The following is a 16,912-nucleotide window of genomic DNA, read 5'->3' as shown; positions in this document are numbered from 1 at the left end:
AGTTGCCCCATCTTTAGCTCCCACAAGTGAACCCAGCACCAACCTCACACTGGCATTGCATGGGAGATCACGTAAATGGTTCCTTCTCTGCTTTGCCTCAATGTTCCTTCCCCCTGCCCTGCACCCCCTCCCCCCCGAGTCTTTACCATCTGTGGTACGAACCACGTTAACTGTGTATACTAACCGTGTTAAGCCAGTTGAGATATCGGGGGTGCGAGTGGGTGGTAAAATTTTATTGTTGAATTACTGAACTTGCTGAGGACTTGGAGATACCGACACATGGTGAACCAGATTCGGTCCGTATTAGGAGAAAGAGGAAGCAGATCACATGAAACAGATGATGAGTCTATTGAGAACCCCATGGAAAAGTTCAAAGTGAACTTTTTCTTTTGCAATCCTTGACACAACAACACAATTGGTCGAAGAAAGATTCACACACATGCATCCAATTAGTTCAGTGTTTGGCTTCCTCGATGACGTTGGCAGTTTGTAGAATAGAACATCAAAGCAAATGCTGAAAAATTACTTGAAGCTAGAGCAAGCTTTACAACAGGGTGACTCCAGAGATATTGATCCTTCTGATTTGTTTGGTGAATTACGAGCCATTGCGTAAGGAGTTCCAAAGTGGGCACGACCACAACAGGCTTGGAACTTTGTTTGCAGAAATAAGCTCACAGATAATGCTCCCAACACATTTATTCCTCTCCACATCCTCTTCACCCTCCCTATTTCCGTGGCCAGTCGTGAGTGAAGCTTCTCCAAGCTAAAGTTGATCAAAACACACATTCGCTCCTCAATAAAGCAAGAAAAGCTTGTTGGCCTAAATCTACCGTGTCAGGAGAACATGACATTGCACAAAACATTCACCTGAAGGAACTCGTTTATACATTTGGAAAACTGAAAGCTTGGAAAGAAACATTTAGAACTTCCTTTGATCGCATATAACTAACTTATAATTATAGTATTACATCACATGATCCATGTTACACTTTATAATGTGCATTTGATCAAGTACATGTCATGTGAAAAGTGTAGATGCAGGTGAATGTACAATCGGTATCAGATTCTCCTTTTTCATGTAAAATAAATTTGTAGTTAACCTCCGCTAACGAAGGTGGATGGATACATCCTTCTCTCCTTTACACCATTCTCTCCTTTACACCATTCTCTCCTTTACACCATTCTCTCCTTTACATCCTTCTCTCCTTTACACCATTCTCTCCTTTACACCATTCTCTCCTTTACATCATTCTCTCCTTTACACCATTCTCTCCTTTACACCATTCTCTCCTTTACACCATTCTCTCCTTTACATCCTTCTCTCCTTTACACCATTCTCTCCTTTACACCATTTTCTCCTTTACACCATTCTCTCCTTTACACCATTCTCTCCTTTACACCATTCTCTCCTTTACACCATTCTCTCCTTTACATCCTTCTCTCCTTTACACCATTCTCTCCTTTACACCATTCTCTCCTTTACACCATTCTCTCCTTTACATCCTTCTCTCCTTTACATCCTTCTCTCCTTTACACTATTCTCTCCTTTACACCATTCTCTCCTTTACATCCTTCTCTCCTTTACACCATTCTCTCCTTTACACCATTCTCTCGTTTACATCCTTCTCTCCTTTACACCATTATCTCCTTTACATCCTTCTCTCCCTTACACCATTCTCTCCTTTACACCATTCTCTCCTTTACACCATTCTCTCCTTTACATCCTTCTCCTTTACACCATTCTCTCCTTTACACCATTCTCTCCTTTACACCATTCTCTCCTTTACATCCTTCTCTCCTTTACACCATTCTCTCCTTTACACCATTCTCTCCTTTACACCCTTCTCTCCTTTACACCATTCTCTCCTTTACACCATTCTCTCCTTTACACCATTCTCTCCTTTACACCATTCTCTCCTTTACATCCTTCTCTCCTTTACACCATTCTCTCCTTTACACCATTCTCTCCTTTACATCCTTCTCTCCTTTACACCATTCTCTCCTTTACACCATTCTCTCTACACCATTCTCTCCTTTACATCCTTCTCTCCTTTACATCCTTCTCTCCTTTACACCATTCTCTCCTTTACACCATTCTCTCCTTTACACCATTCTCTCCTTTACACCATTCTCTCCTTTACATCCTTCTCTCCTTTACACCATTCTCTCCTTTACACCATTCTCTCCTTTACATCCTTCTCTCCTTTACACCATTCTCTCCTTTACACCATTCTCTCCTTTACACCATTCTCTCCTTTACACCATTCTCTCCTTTACACCATTCTCTCCTTTACACCATTCTCTCCTTTACATCCTTCTCTCCTTTACACCATTCTCTCCTTTACACCATTCTCTCCTTTACACCCTTCTCTCCTTTACACCATTCTCTCCTTTACACCCTTCTCTCCTTTACACCATTCTCTCCTTTACACCATTCTCTCCTTTACACCATTCTCTCCTTTACACCATTCTCTCCTTTACACCATTCTCTCCTTTACACCATTCTCTCCTTTACACCATTCTCTCCTTTACATCCTTCTCTCCTTTACACCCTTCTCTCCTTTACACCATTCTCTCCTTTACACCATTCTCTCCTTTACACCATTCTCTCCTTTACACCATTCTCTCCTTTACATCCTTCTCTCCTTTACACCCTTCTCTCCTTTACACCATTCTCTCCTTTACACCATTCTCTCCTTTACACCATTCTCTCCTTTACATCCTTCTCTCCTTTACACCATTCTCTCCTTTACACCATTCTCTCCTTTACACCATTCTCTCATTTACACCATTCTCTCCTTTACACCATTCTCTCCTTTACACCATTCTCTCCTTTACACCATTCTCTCCTTTACACCATTCTCTCCTTTACATCCTTCTCTCCTTTACATCCTTCTCTCCTTTACACCATTCTCTCCTTTACACCATTCTCTCCTTTACACCATTCTCTCCTTTACACCATTCTCTGCAAGGTTTTGGGCACAGACTTTTTATAGATTTCCGAATTTCCCCCTGCTTTGCTTCACCCCTCCCCTCATCCGTGGGCGGAGCCACCTTTGCGCTTGGTCTTGGCGTGATCTTCTTCGGTGGGCGCTCCTGATTCGTGCCCGAAAACAGCCCCCAGGGCACTCGTGAAGAGAATCGGCTCGTGAGTGTCCGGTTTTGGTGTAAACCTTTGTTACAGGCGTTCATGAAGCGAAATGAAACGGTTTTTGGGCGCTGCGCTGATAATGTGGTCGTGGGTGATGAAAATATGTGGCAGATGGTGTATGTAGAGATGAACATTTTGGGGTTTTTCCCTGCACAATCGCAATGCAGATGCTGCTATCAACATGGACTCTAGACGGTTAAACTAAGCAATATGACTCAAATAACAGCTATGGGAGGATTTATTTGGGACTCATAACCACAACAATATTTTAACATAGAGCAGGATTCGATAAGTGAACTAGAACGGCACTCATTGGAGAGCATACCTCCGCCTGGTTGGCCATATCACTCAATGGTGAAGAATCACTTTAAAAATTCTCCTAGCTGGATCCGGATCCGGATCTTCACCAAAATTGAATCGATTCTTCCTCGTCACACACACAACCTGTCCAACAAGTTTCGTCGAAATCTGTCCATAACGTTTTGAGATATTCTGGTATGTATCGTTTTTGGCCCGACCTCCCAATGGTGAAGAATCACTTGATAAATTAAATAATTCTCATATCCGAATCCAGATCTCCACCAAAATCTAATCATTTCGTCATTGTCACATACGCTACATCTCTGCCAAATTTCGTCGGAATCCGTCCACAACTTTTTGAGATATTTTGTTCACAGACACCTTTGGTGGCTGAGGTAAGAAAGACACTACATTACACGACAGGTGCACAAATCCTGACCCAGTCCTAACGAGATATCACAAAGCAAGTACTTCGGGTATTACTAAGTTATCACCGTAAGTCTGATTTAACAAAAGGATGGGTCCAGATCATGGTGTTTGCCTAGATATAAGTAAACCTTCAAGGTGTGGAAGTAAAAAAAATAAAAAATAAGGTATCACTATCAGAGTCAGGGGTGGTTGGGTGGGTGAGGTCTTTCCTCATGGCACAAGCTGAAAAGGTTGTAGTGGTGAGAATGTGATCTGATAAAAACAAGATGAACAGCAACTCATATGGAGGGTTTCTGACTCGTGGAATGACATCTATGTGGCTTTCACTTTTTTTTTTTTGTATACAAGATCGAGGCTCGTGTAAGAGCTACCATTAATCACAAAAAGACAAACTGACACATAAAACATGAGATAAAGGGAGCGGGAGAACAAGATGGAGAGCAGGGACATCGGGAGATCTGTGGGAGGGAGAGGGTTGGGGGGTGGGGGTGGGAGAAGTATAAAACACATGGACATTGCTAGGACTTCCAGGAAAGAAGTCGGAATTTCAAAAAAGCGTAAAACTCTCCCATATTCTCCAACTGTTCCATCCGAGCGCTGTACCCATTATCCTTGAAGAACCCACCCAATTAATTTCCGTTCCAGCTCTTCCTACCACTGCTAACCAACACTCGCTCTCTCCCAACTGAACTAAAGTAAACTGGAACTCCTCACTGTAACTCGTCTCTTATGTCCTTACTGTGCGTCGGGAGTTCATCTCACTCATCATCACGTGTTCATGTACCATCCTAAGTACCTAGTTTCTAACAATGATTTGCCGGTGGGACCAGACTCAACAAAACGGTGGGATTTTATATTGGATTTGAATCAGTGGAGGTTATAATTAGAAGGAGTAGAGGGTATCGCAGATGAGTAAATACAGGCTTATGGGCCCCATGTGGTGCTGCTATGTGATTGACAAATGACCTCTCGTGCGCAAACACAAGGCCCTGCCCCGTCAAGGCGAAGTGAGCAGCACCAACCCAGTGGCATTTATCAACACTTATACATCACCAAGAGCTCCCACCAATTGGCGTGCACATAGAAATATTAGCTGAGAGTAATACGTCACAAAAAATCGTTCAAATGATTTGAACGCATCTGTAAACCGACAGGACGGTGCAGGTCGAGGTACTGCACTCACCTGTTACCTGTCTAGTCTTTTTCATTGTTGATCTGACAAATAATCCTACTGTTGATTTTCAGGAAGTTTAATGTATCAAAAAATGCACTGCCCTCGTATGGACGTTATAGGCTGGGTGTCCCTCTGCTAACATTAGCTCATAGACATTAAAGACCCCAGGATATCTTTTGGAAAGAGTGGGTGAGTTATCTTCTAGATCTAGACTCTGTACAAATCCTAAATACCCATCCTAAATAGCTCGAAAGTCCAACCCCAAAGTTTGTGCCCTGTTACCCTTCACCCACAGCAATGCACTTGTAAAATATTGACTACTCTCTCTGAAATTTGATCAGTTGCAGATCAGTCGAGGTACTGTGAAACAGAAGATAACCATCAGTTTTAAGGTTCTCAACAAACTCAATATTGTGTCACTTTGTTTTTAGATTTGAATTCATTTATAAAGGGTCGGCTAGCAAAATATCATGTATCTTCATTTTTATTATTATTATTATTTTTGTATACTGAATCGAGGCTCGTGAAAGAGCTAACATTTATTTCACAAACAAACAAACAAAATATACAAAAAGAGGGAGCGGAAGACAAGATGGGGAGAGAAGGGGAAGCACACAACCGCAACATTTGAGAGCAGGGAGAAGTGTGGGAGGGAGAGGGCTTGGGGGCAGGGGGCAGGAGGCTTGGGGGGGGGGGGGGGGGGAGAGGTATAAAACACATTACCAAGCTTGTAGTCATTCTTCACAATCCCACAGGCTCTACAGGGGGAGACTGAAGGTCAAGACATTGTTGATAAGCTCAACTCTGCCACAGCAGCCATTTTGCAACAATGCAACCCATGTGTTGAGGAGGTTCTCCAGAAACAGCTGCAACAGGTCATGGCTAGGTGAGTTAGAGCTGAAATCAAATAATCAGAAACCTTCCGGGCAGCCGGCTCAGTTGTCATTTGCCATCCTTTGTGCTTATCTTTACAAGATATTGTAAATTGACATTTCTGATTGACAATTTAACATTCACTCTCAAATGTTTCATTTTTATTTGCTGTGATATTTACACAAAATGGTGGAAATTGGCACAAATCATAATCTGAATGAATGAATGAATGATCTTTTTAAGGCCATTTTCCCCGCAAGAGTGGGGGTTAGCCTTGCGGGCCCCATGACAATCATGGTTCCCTGTTTGAGGCAATGTTTTTATGGCCGGATGCCCTTCCTGGCGCCAACCCTTAGTCGCCTCTTACGATGCGCAGGGGATACGGTGTACCTATTCTAAATCGGGAAACACACTGGGATCATTCATCCCAGCAAGCTGGTACTCAATTTGCCGACCTCGGAAGGATGACAGGCTGAGTCAACCCCCCTGGCGTTAATTCAGCGATAGACTGGGATTCGAACCCAGGATCCTAGGATCCCAAGCCAGCACCCTAACCGCTAAGCCAACACCAGGCACAAATCATAATATATGGGAAAATATTTAATATTGGGCATGCGTCCACCTTTGTGCTGGTGTGTACATTATTCCTAGGTGGAACACGATGCAGCAAAAGTTGGCAACCCGGCTGGAGGTCGCACGTGGCCTTCTCGCTTCCTGGAATGCATACAGTCAGCAGCAAGCTGGTATAGCAGAACAATTACAGGACTTGGAGGATCAGGCCAGAAAATTGGTAAAAGCTCCCACAGGCCATGAGAGCTCTGGGGAAGAAATGTACCTGAGAATACAAGAATGCCAGGTGAGACAAAAGTTGTGACAACACAAACATAGGTGCTCACAGTGAATCGTGCAAGTTACGACATGTTCTTATTATTTGTTATTATTATTATTATTATGATTAATGTTTCAGTAACTAAAGGCTCATCTTGGAGATTGTACGTATAATATGCCGGCATCTATATGTTGTGAGGATTTTTCTGTGTACATAGACGATACACGTTGCTGCAGAAAAGCTCCATTTGCAGCTTGTGGACCTTGAGCGAGTTGGAGATAGACTGATGAAGCAGCTTACTACTCTAGAGGCAGAGTATATCCATGTGGAGATTTCGGGCCTGGTCCACCGGCAGGCTGACTTGCTCAAGGATCTCGCCAGGCAGAAAGCTACCTTGCAGGTCAGTCGATCTTCTGAGGGGTGTCATCTCCCCAAAATACACTGGAATTTAACCAGCTGCTTCAAATACATCGGTACATTCGTGAATCTTGGCTTTGTTTGGGAAGGACTGGACTTCCAGCATAATTCGCATGGAGACTATTCATGCTCTTCTGTTTGCATTCCAAGCGTCGGCTAAATCGTTTTTAGCACAAAATATTAGTGTATGCTCACTGAAGCATCTCACTGTTTTTCTTTGCTTTCTTCAATGGCCGACTTCTTAATCCTGAGCTTCGCTTTCGAATGAAGAACATTCCAAATCTGTTACACCTTAAACTCTTTTTTTTTAAATCCCTCCGTACACATTTCCACAGCTGTTTATTGCCTCAGTTATTATTTTTTTAAATGGCGCTTCATCCATCGTAGCTGATCGGGGTTAGGTTTATTTCATTATTTATTTATTTAAGGCTCGTGGTGAAACTTGTATATAAATCACATGCAGGGCAAATAAAGTTTGGTAGATATCAGTATACAGTGCATTCAGAAAGTATTCAGACCCCTTCACTTTTTTCACATTTGGTTATATTGCAGCCTTATGCTGAAATCGTTTAAATTTATTTTTTCCCTCATAATGGGATTATGGGTCCCTCATTTCCCTCATTATGGGTCCCTCATAACCCATAATGACAAAGAGAAAACAGGATTTTAGAAAGTTTTTCAAATTTATTTTTAAAAAAAAACTGAAATATCACATTTACATAAGTATTCAGACCCTTTGCTATGTGTTACGTGTTCCTCCCCGACCTCCTGGTCTCGGTATACCTCCGAACCCCGAGAGGAGCCACGGCAGAAAAATATGTTATTCTATATTAGAAATCAACAGTGAAACCACACCAATGATTTTAAACGAACAAATGTTGTATTAAAAATCACACACAAATAACAGTACAACAAGAGTAGGAATCAAGAGTACAATCAATATCTCCTATGATGGTACCATCAGCTAACATGCATAAGGTAACTCACTGTGCTCCAAGTGAGTGGAAAAGAACCTTCCCCAATGTCTCTATAATTCAAAGATAATCCCCTCCTGCGAGTAGGGATGAGGCGATGAGGCGAAGAGGCGAGTAATGAGGCGTAGGCAAGGCATGGACAGTCCCGTGGTCCAAACCAACCGCAAACTGGCGGTGAAAAGGGAAATAACTGCAAACTGGCGGTGAAAAGGGAAATCCCACAGGCGCGAACCAGACGTGTACATTCACAGTTCAATCAGCGAACCACAGCGTAATCTTCAAACGCCGCTTTTGTGCACACACATCCCCGGCAGACGACCGGATGTTGAGAAAAGCTGACGCGTAGCAACACCTTTTTCAGGGAACGAAGTGCGCGGTTCAAAATGGCCGATGGCTCTTACTTGAGTCGAAGCGCCCAGGCGAGGATTCTCCGGAACCTCAACGCCTATACCTGACTACGCAGGTTTCTCAATCCTCCAGCGATAACCTATCGCAGGAAAGTCCTTTCAAGGAGACTCAAAGGTTACTCGCGGCTTTCGTTCGATCACGCTCGCTACGGAGCTTCAAGACACGCGTCTTCTTCCACTTTTCTCCTCACGCCTTCTTCCTCTTCTTTTTTCCTCGTTTTCCGGTTCCCGATCCTGCTTCCTGTCTCTTTTTTACCATGAACGCTTTTAACCTTTTAACCACAATAACCATTTCCCTTAAACAACAACAATTATAATACATAGAACCAGAAGGGTTTCAAGTGGATGAAAACCACAACAGCAGAAGGGACAAATCCGTAACACTTCCCCCCCTCAAGAAAGAAAGTTCGAACCTAGTGAAAACTTTCTTTGTAGGCAACACCCTTTAAACATACAAAACTAACTCACCCCCAAATCATCAATTCCCGTGAGAAACAATAATCAATATTTCCCCAAAAATAAAGCAACAAAATTCCCCACAACCCACAGAGATTTCAAAAGTTAATTCACTCTGGACAAAGCATCAACAACGACATTGTCCCTGCCCTTTACATGTTCAATTTACCAGTTGGACTCCTGCAAAGCCAAACTCCATCTCAGCACCCTCTGATTTTTTACTTTTAGTTTCTTTTGAATGAAGGTTAAGGGGTTGTGATCAAAAACCCAAAGGCCAGCAAAGCTACAGCACTTTTCCCGGGAGGCCGAGCTGAAAGCCAGGTTCCATGGTGGTTGGGTGGTGAGGCCTGGAAGTATTCACTACATGGACGCCTTTAGGAACGTGGAGTTCACGGTTAGTCCGTGCAGGAAATTCACTACATGGACGCCTTTAGGAACGTGGCGTTCATGGTTAATCCATGTAGGAATTTTGGGCTCGGCTGCTCCACAGCATTCAGTGCTTCAACTCTTTCTAACTTTCGTAATAATCACGGTTGGACCACTTGTCACTGTAGATAGCGGGTTGTGAATAGCGGTCTCCTTCTCGGCCACTACCCTGATAATCATTCCTTCGGGAGCTGCCGTAACTCTGGGAGCCTCCATAGTAATATCGACTGCGGCCACCACCAAAACTACCGCCACGTTTTCCTCTTCTGTAGCCCCCTCGACGCCTATGGCCTGCCTTCTCTACGGCTATGGTCCGACCATCCAAATCCTTGCCATTCCAATCCTTCTCTGCCTCTTTGGCGTCCTTTGTGTTTTCAAATGTGACAAAGCCAAACCCTCTTGAGTTTTGCGTTTCCCTGTCTTTTACCAGCCGCACTTCCAAAAGCGGTCCATATTTGCTGAAGACAGAGGTCAGAACTTCTTCTTTGTTTTGAAGTTCAGTCCACCGACAAATAACTTGCCAAATTTGCCGCCACCCCTAACTGGTGTGGTGTTATTTTCCCGACTGGGCTTTTTAACAACCATCGGGTTACCAGAAACTTGACCACCGGCCAAATCATTCCTGATAACAAAAGATACTCCCTCTACAGGAAGAGTGGCTTGTAAACCTACGGTGACCGGTCCTGACACCAAATCAGACTCTAAATGGATGACATGAAGTGGAGCTTTGACACAGCCACCAACCCCCTGTAAATGAACACTAACCCCAGTTTCCGTCTTCTCTGACAATGGCAAAATGCCTTCAAGCATCAAAGATTGATGTGCTCCTGTGTACCTCAATACCCTAACTGGTTTCTGGTTAGTCGAGTCTCCATCCAAGGACACAAACCCCTCTGAAATAAATGGTTGGTAACCCTTTTGAGGGCGATTTCTCACATTTGCCATTGCATTCGGAGTTGTACTAGTCTGACTCCGCTCCGGATTTTGCCTTTCCATAGCATAACATCGGGACATCAAGTGTTCAGGTTTATTGCAAAACGCGCAAGGAGGCCCGGAGGAGAAACTCGTAGTTTGTCTCGAGCCTCCCGGAGAATAAGTCTGTCTTGGAACTGTTGTCTTCTGAATTCTAGAAGTCGTAGTATCAGAGTGGTCCTCATAGTCATCTCGAGGCCGCCCCCATGAATTTTCGTTCTCTGCGCTGGATGTACCAGAGCTCCCCTGTTTAAGTCTAGGCGAAAAGTTAGGTTTGTGGAACCCCATCCTGTGTGTTAAGGCATAGTCATCTGCCATGGTTGCTGCCTCATACAACTTTGGTACTTTCCTTTCCTCCAGATGTACTTTAATGTCCTCGTGGACACACTGTTGGAATTCTTCCACCAGGATCAATTGTCGCAATAGTTCGAAGTCTTTCCCAACCCCTTTTGAATCGCACCACCGATCAAACATGGTTTCTTTCATTCTGGCAAACTCCACATGGGTCTCACTCTCCCTCTTCCTGGCATTCCGGAATTTTTGCCGGTAAGCTTCAGGGACCAATTCATAGGCTTTGAGAATGTGTTTCTTCAATACCTCGTAATCTGCACATTGGTCAATCGGTAAAGCCGAATAAATATCTTGAGCTTTACCCACCAGAACACTTTGCACTAACATGGTCCAGGACTCCTCAGGCCATTTTAGCACTTGAGCCACTTTCTCAAAGTGTGAAAAAAAATTGGCTACCTCCTTTTCATTGAAGGGTGGAACCAGCCTCACATGTCTGCCAACATCCCAGGTGTTCTGACTAGGTGTCGAACCAGTCGGCATGGATGGTACCTCTCCCCGTTCTTTCATTAAATCCAGCTCCTTGAGTTTAATTTCCTGCTGAAGCACTATTTCACGTCCCCTTAACTCCCTTTCGGCTTTTCTCTCCTCTGCTTCGAGTTCCCTTGCAGCTGTCCTTTTCTGTTCTCTTCTTTCTTCGAGCTCTCTTTCCTGTACGGGTCTTCTTTCCTCGAGTTCTCTTTCCTGTGCTGCTCTTCTTTCCTCGAGTTCTCTTTCCACTCTCCTTTCTTCTGCTTTTTTCTCTTCTAACCTTTCCTGGCTCTGCAATTGCATCTCCAGTTTCCGGAGCTCCACATTTTCTGGTTCCCCGGGTAACCAATCCAAGGCTGCCTCTTCCCATGTTCCTTGTCCCACCAGAGATTCTATCACCAATCTCTGCATCTCTGCTTTCCTCATATTCACTCGGACCTCCAAGCTAAAATGTCTGGCCAATACCAAGAGGTCCGATTTTTAAAAATGCTTGGAACTGTGCCTCACTAGGGGACGCCACAAACTTTCCTGCATCAAACACCATGTTGACTATCCGTTAACACCTGTTAACCTTCACACAAAAATTTTCCAATTTTTGAAAAATTTGGGAATGTTGGAAAAATTCCCAAATTTGGGAATTCTGGGAATGTTAGGGAATTCTTTCCCGGACGAAATTTATGGAATTTAATCCACAGTACGATATTTAGAGAATTTAATCAGTAAAGCCGAGCCCCCAATTTCTCCCCAGTACGAACCCCCAATTTCAATGGGGGTCAATCCCAAACGAATGTTATTAGGGAATTTTAGATCCCGGACGAAGACCCAATTTCGAGCCCACGAGTCAATTGGACGAGCCCACAATTTCTGTTACGTGTTCCTCCCCGACCTCCTGGTCTCGGTATACCTCCGAACCCCGAGAGGAGCCACGGCAGAAAAATATGTTATTCTATATTAGAAATCAACAGTGAAACCACACCAATGATTTTAAACGAACAAATGTTGTATTAAAAATCACACACAAATAACAGTACAACAAGAGTAGGAATCAAGAGTACAATCAATATCTCCTATGATGGTACCATCAGCTAACATGCATAAGGTAACTCACTGTGTTCCAAGTGAGTGGAAAAGAACCTTCCCCAATGTCTCTATAATTCAAAGATAATCCCCTCCTGCGAGTAGGGATGAGGCGATGAGGCGAAGAGGCGAGTAATGAGGCGTAGGCAAGGCATGGACAGTCCCGTGGTCCAAACCAACCGCAAACTGGCGGTGAAAAGGGAAATAACTGCAAACTGGCGGTGAAAAGGGAAATCCCACAGGCGCGAACCAGACGTGTACATTCACAGTTCAATCAGCGAACCACAGCGTAATCTTAAAACGCCGCTTTTGTGCACACACATCCCCGGAAGACGACCGGATGTTGAGAAAAGCTGACACGTAGCAACACCTTTTTCAGGGAACGAAGCACGCGGTTCAAAATGGCCGACGGCTCTTACTTGAGTCGAAGTGCCCAGGCGAGGATTCTCCGGAACCTCAACGCCTATACCTGACTACGCAGGTTTCTCAATCCTCCAGCGATAACCTATCGCAGGAAAGTCCTTTCAAGGAGACTCAAAGGTTACTCGCGGCTTTCGTTCGATCACGCTCGCTACGGAGCTTCAAGACACGCGTCTTCTTCCACTTTTCTCCTCACGCCTTCTTCCTCTTCTTTTTTCCTCGTTTTCCGGTTCCCGATCCTGCTTCCTGTCTCTTTTTTACCTTTAACCACAATAACCATTTCCCTTAAACAACAACAATTATAATACATAGAACCAGAAGGGTTTCAAGTGGATGAAAACCACAACAGCGGGAGGGACGAATCCGTAACATATGACACTTGAAATTTAGCTCAGGTGCCTCCCATTTCCCTTGATCATCTTTGAGATGTTTCTCCACCTTGATTGGAGTCCACCTGTGGTAAATTCAATTGATCGGACATGATTTGTAAAGGCACACACCTGTCTATATCAGGTCTCACAGCTGACAATGCATATCAGAGCAAAAACCAAGCCATGAGGTCGAAGGAACTGCCTGCAGAGCTCAGAGACAGGATTGTGTCGAGGCACAGATCTGGCGAAGCCTACAAAAAAAATTCTGCTGCATTGAAAGTTTCCAAGAGCCCAGTGCAGTGGCCTCCATAATTCTTAAATGGAAGAAGTTTGGAACAACTAGGACTCTTCCTATAGCTGGCCGCCCGGTCAAACTGAGCAATCGGGGGAGAAGGGCCTTGGTAATAGAGGTGACCAAGAACCCGATGGTCACTCTGGCTGAGCTCCAGAGATCCTGTGTGGAGATGGGAGAAACTTCCAGAAGGACAACCATCACTGCAACACTCCACCAATCTTGGCTTTATGGCAGAGTGGCCAGACGGAAGCCTCTCCTCAGTGGAAGACACATGAAAGCCCGCTTGGAGTTTGCAAAAAAGCACCTAAAGGACTCTCAGACTTTGAGAAACAAGATTCTGTGGGCTTTCATGTGTCTTCCACTGAGGAGAGGCTTCCGTCTGGCCACTCTGCCATAAAGCCCAGATTGGTGGAGTGTTGCAGTGATGGTTGTCCTTCTGGAAGTTTCTCCCATCTCCACACAGGATCTCTGGAGGTCAGACAGAGTGACCATCGGGTTCTTGGTCACCTCGCTTACCAAGGCCCTTCTCTCCCGATTGCTCAGTTTGGCCGGGCGGCCAGCTCTAGGAAGAGTCCTGGTTGTTCCAAACTTCTTCCATTTAAGAATTATGGAGGCCACTGTGCTTTTGGGAACCTTCAATGCAGCAGAAATTTTTTTTGTAGGCTTCCCCAGATCTGTGCCTCGACACAATCCTGCCTCTGAGCTCTGCAGGCAGTTCCTTCGACCTCATGGCTTGGTTTTTGTTCTGATATGCATTGTCAGCTGTGAGACCTTATATAGACAGGTGTGTGCCTTTCCAAATCATGTCCAATCAATTGAATTTACCACAGCTGGACTCCAATCAAGGTGTAGAAACATCTCAAAGATGATCAAGAGAAATGGGAGGCACCTGATCTAAATTTCAAGTGTCATAGCAAAGGGTATGAATACTTATGTCAATGTGATATTTCAGTTTTTTCTTTTTAATAAATTTGCAAAACTTTCTAAAATCCTGTTTTCTCTTTGTCGTTATGGGGTATTGAATGTAGATTGATGAGGGGAAAAAAATGAATTTAAACAATTTCAGCATAAGGCTGCAACATAACAAAATGTGAAAAAAGTGAAGGGGTCTGAATACTTTCTGAATGCACTGTACTTTGCATGAATACATAGAAATTCGAGGACATTAATGGACAATTGCTTTTGGTGTATTGGTTTTGAACCTGGTTACCCAACATCAGGAGCCAGCCCAGCAGGCAAAAAGATGTTGAAACAACGTTAACTGACTTTGAATAGATTTTGAATTCTTGTTGTTCGATGTCACGACTTAATTTCAAACAAACTGATGATCAACATTGAAACGACCTCGAGGGCCTCGCATGGGAACAGGCAAACCCAGGTTTATCATGTATTAAAGTATAAATCGTTGTCCGCATCCCCCTCAACATCCCCCGCCACCCTAAAAAATACAACTAACAGCGATTTAATTTTTTTTTCAGCATTATATTTTCTTTTTTCAGATTCAAAACCGAAGACATCAACTAGTATGGTCAACTGTAGGCACCATCAATATCAACTCAGCAAGCAGGGCCCAGGTCCGACGTTTCGACCTCCGAGTGGTCTTCATCAGGGACTGTGCAGGCATCATGCACCAGCTGTTACGTATCCTCCATGGGAAAGGGTAAAAGGGTTACATGACTGCAATATGCAAATGGTGAGACTAACATCGATTTCATCTATGTTAGGTCTCACCATATGTCTCGTGCAGTCGTGTGAGCCCCTCCCTCCATGGGAGGATACTTAACAGGCCCATGATGCCTGGACAGCCCTGAATGAAGACCAGAATGTCAGACTTGAGCCTTGCCAGCTGGACAGCTATGCTAGTTGGTGGGGCCTTAGCTTTTCGTTTTAGATCTTTCCAAGGACAACCATTTTCTTGCAAACTAATCAGATTGTTATTAGTTCGAGATTATCAAAAGCCCTTTCATCATTTTGATGGTTTTATTTTGCAAAATAGCAGACAGCTTTCATAACATTAATAACGTGATCTGATCATCCATTGTGAAATAAGAATGGTACGAATAACCTGGAAGTGAAAACAATCCGAAAGTAAGAAAACAAAAAAGTTACAATCCGATAAAAAAAAGAAACATGCAGCAAGGGACTCAAGCCTGACCGATAAAATAAAAATTGGAATTCGACCAGAATAGGCCCCAAGGCCTACTCTTATGAAGGACACCCACATTACAGAATGACAGTGGGTTAAGCTCCCCTCTGAAGGACTATATACTTCTTAATGCAGTGTCCCCTTGTTGGTACTGGTTCATCATACTACAGCTTTATTGGGATCAAGTGCCACCGGAAATCAAAGCCAGGGCCAGACAGCTTCGAGGGGAGCATGCTATTAACTGTGCTATACTGCTGACCTCGCAACATAAATGTTTCGTGGATAACTAACATTATCTATGAAACATTTATGAGGACGGTGGGGGGAACTGTCGCTTTCATAGACAAATGGTCTGTGCAGCTGCATATGGTCATCGACTTGGAGAAAATAAGATCTTTTCACTTGCTGACAATACTCTCATGGAATATTTTTTGTTTTCTTAATTTTCTTTGTTCATAAAATAATAAATTCGCCTTCATTGTAAAGCATTTCCTGTATTGATGACAGATCTTGTGCAATTGATGTACGATGCAGATTTAGAGCAATTTGTTCTTGTTTCACCAACATATACACTTCGTAAACCGAAACATGGTGAAACTTCCAGTGACATGACGCAGGACTTGCAACTAATCTAATCAATATCTCAGAAATTGTTATTTCACATTCTTTTCATTATGCAGTATGGTGATTATTATTATTTCATAGAAAACGAATTCATGAAAAGAAAGCAAAGGAGGATTTTGGCTTTTGCTGAGTTTGCCTGTGGAATATGTGGTTGATTCCTCAGGGAGACATGGAGGAATTCCAACAGTTTCACCAGACACTCGGGGAGCTTGAGGCCTGGCTTCGTGATGCTGAGAAACTACTTAGCCAGATAGAGCTTCAAAAAAGCTCTGAGCCACATTCCATATGCAGCTCCATGCAACAGTTGAAGGTGAGGCTGCCCTTGACCTTACCACCCTCACTTGTATTTCTTTTACTTTCGTTATTATTCACATTTCTCTTATTGTGCAAGAGGGATTGATTGAACTTCGTACATCCTGCCTCTCCCTCCCTTCTGCTGACCTCTGCTTTCTCTACCTCTTATAAGTTAACACACATGGTATGTTCAACCCAATGAGCGACGTGGACACAGTTGAGCCCAGATGAGCCTGCTGTGCCGATTGTTTTCACAGGACCAGATGCTGCACTTAATTGAACTGAGCACCAAGCTAGATAAAGTCAATGAGCTTGGCTACAAGCTTCCATTAGAGGACGTGGCGATTCATCAGTTACAGGCCCTTAATCGAAACTGGACCAGACTTTCGAATCTGACTTGTGAACACCTCAGGTATGATGTCGCCGCATTATCTATAAATTGCTTTCATTTAAATTCT

The 16,912-nt window shown here is 43.7% G+C and overlaps 1 protein-coding gene across 1 annotated transcript in view; it reads left to right on the top strand.

Moving 5' to 3' along the window:
- LOC137435376 (nesprin-1) overlaps positions 1 to 16,912 on the top strand; it is a 375,431-nt gene that overhangs the window by 259,197 nt on the left and 99,322 nt on the right. The window contains exons 83-87 of the mRNA XM_078784359.1: positions 5,810 to 5,940; positions 6,579 to 6,783; positions 6,974 to 7,156; positions 16,324 to 16,470; positions 16,712 to 16,866. Coding sequence (XP_078640485.1) covers positions 5,810 to 5,940; positions 6,579 to 6,783; positions 6,974 to 7,156; positions 16,324 to 16,470; positions 16,712 to 16,866 — 821 coding nt within the window. The remainder of the gene's footprint in view (positions 1 to 5,809; positions 5,941 to 6,578; positions 6,784 to 6,973; positions 7,157 to 16,323; positions 16,471 to 16,711; positions 16,867 to 16,912) is intronic.

Source organism: Myxine glutinosa, chromosome 9 (genome assembly GCF_964187855.1).
Source record: "Myxine glutinosa chromosome 9, kmMyxGlut1.1, whole genome shotgun sequence".
In the NCBI taxonomy this organism is placed as follows: domain Eukaryota; kingdom Metazoa; phylum Chordata; class Myxini; order Myxiniformes; family Myxinidae; genus Myxine; species Myxine glutinosa.
This window is presented reverse-complemented; position numbering and strand designations above follow the sequence as displayed.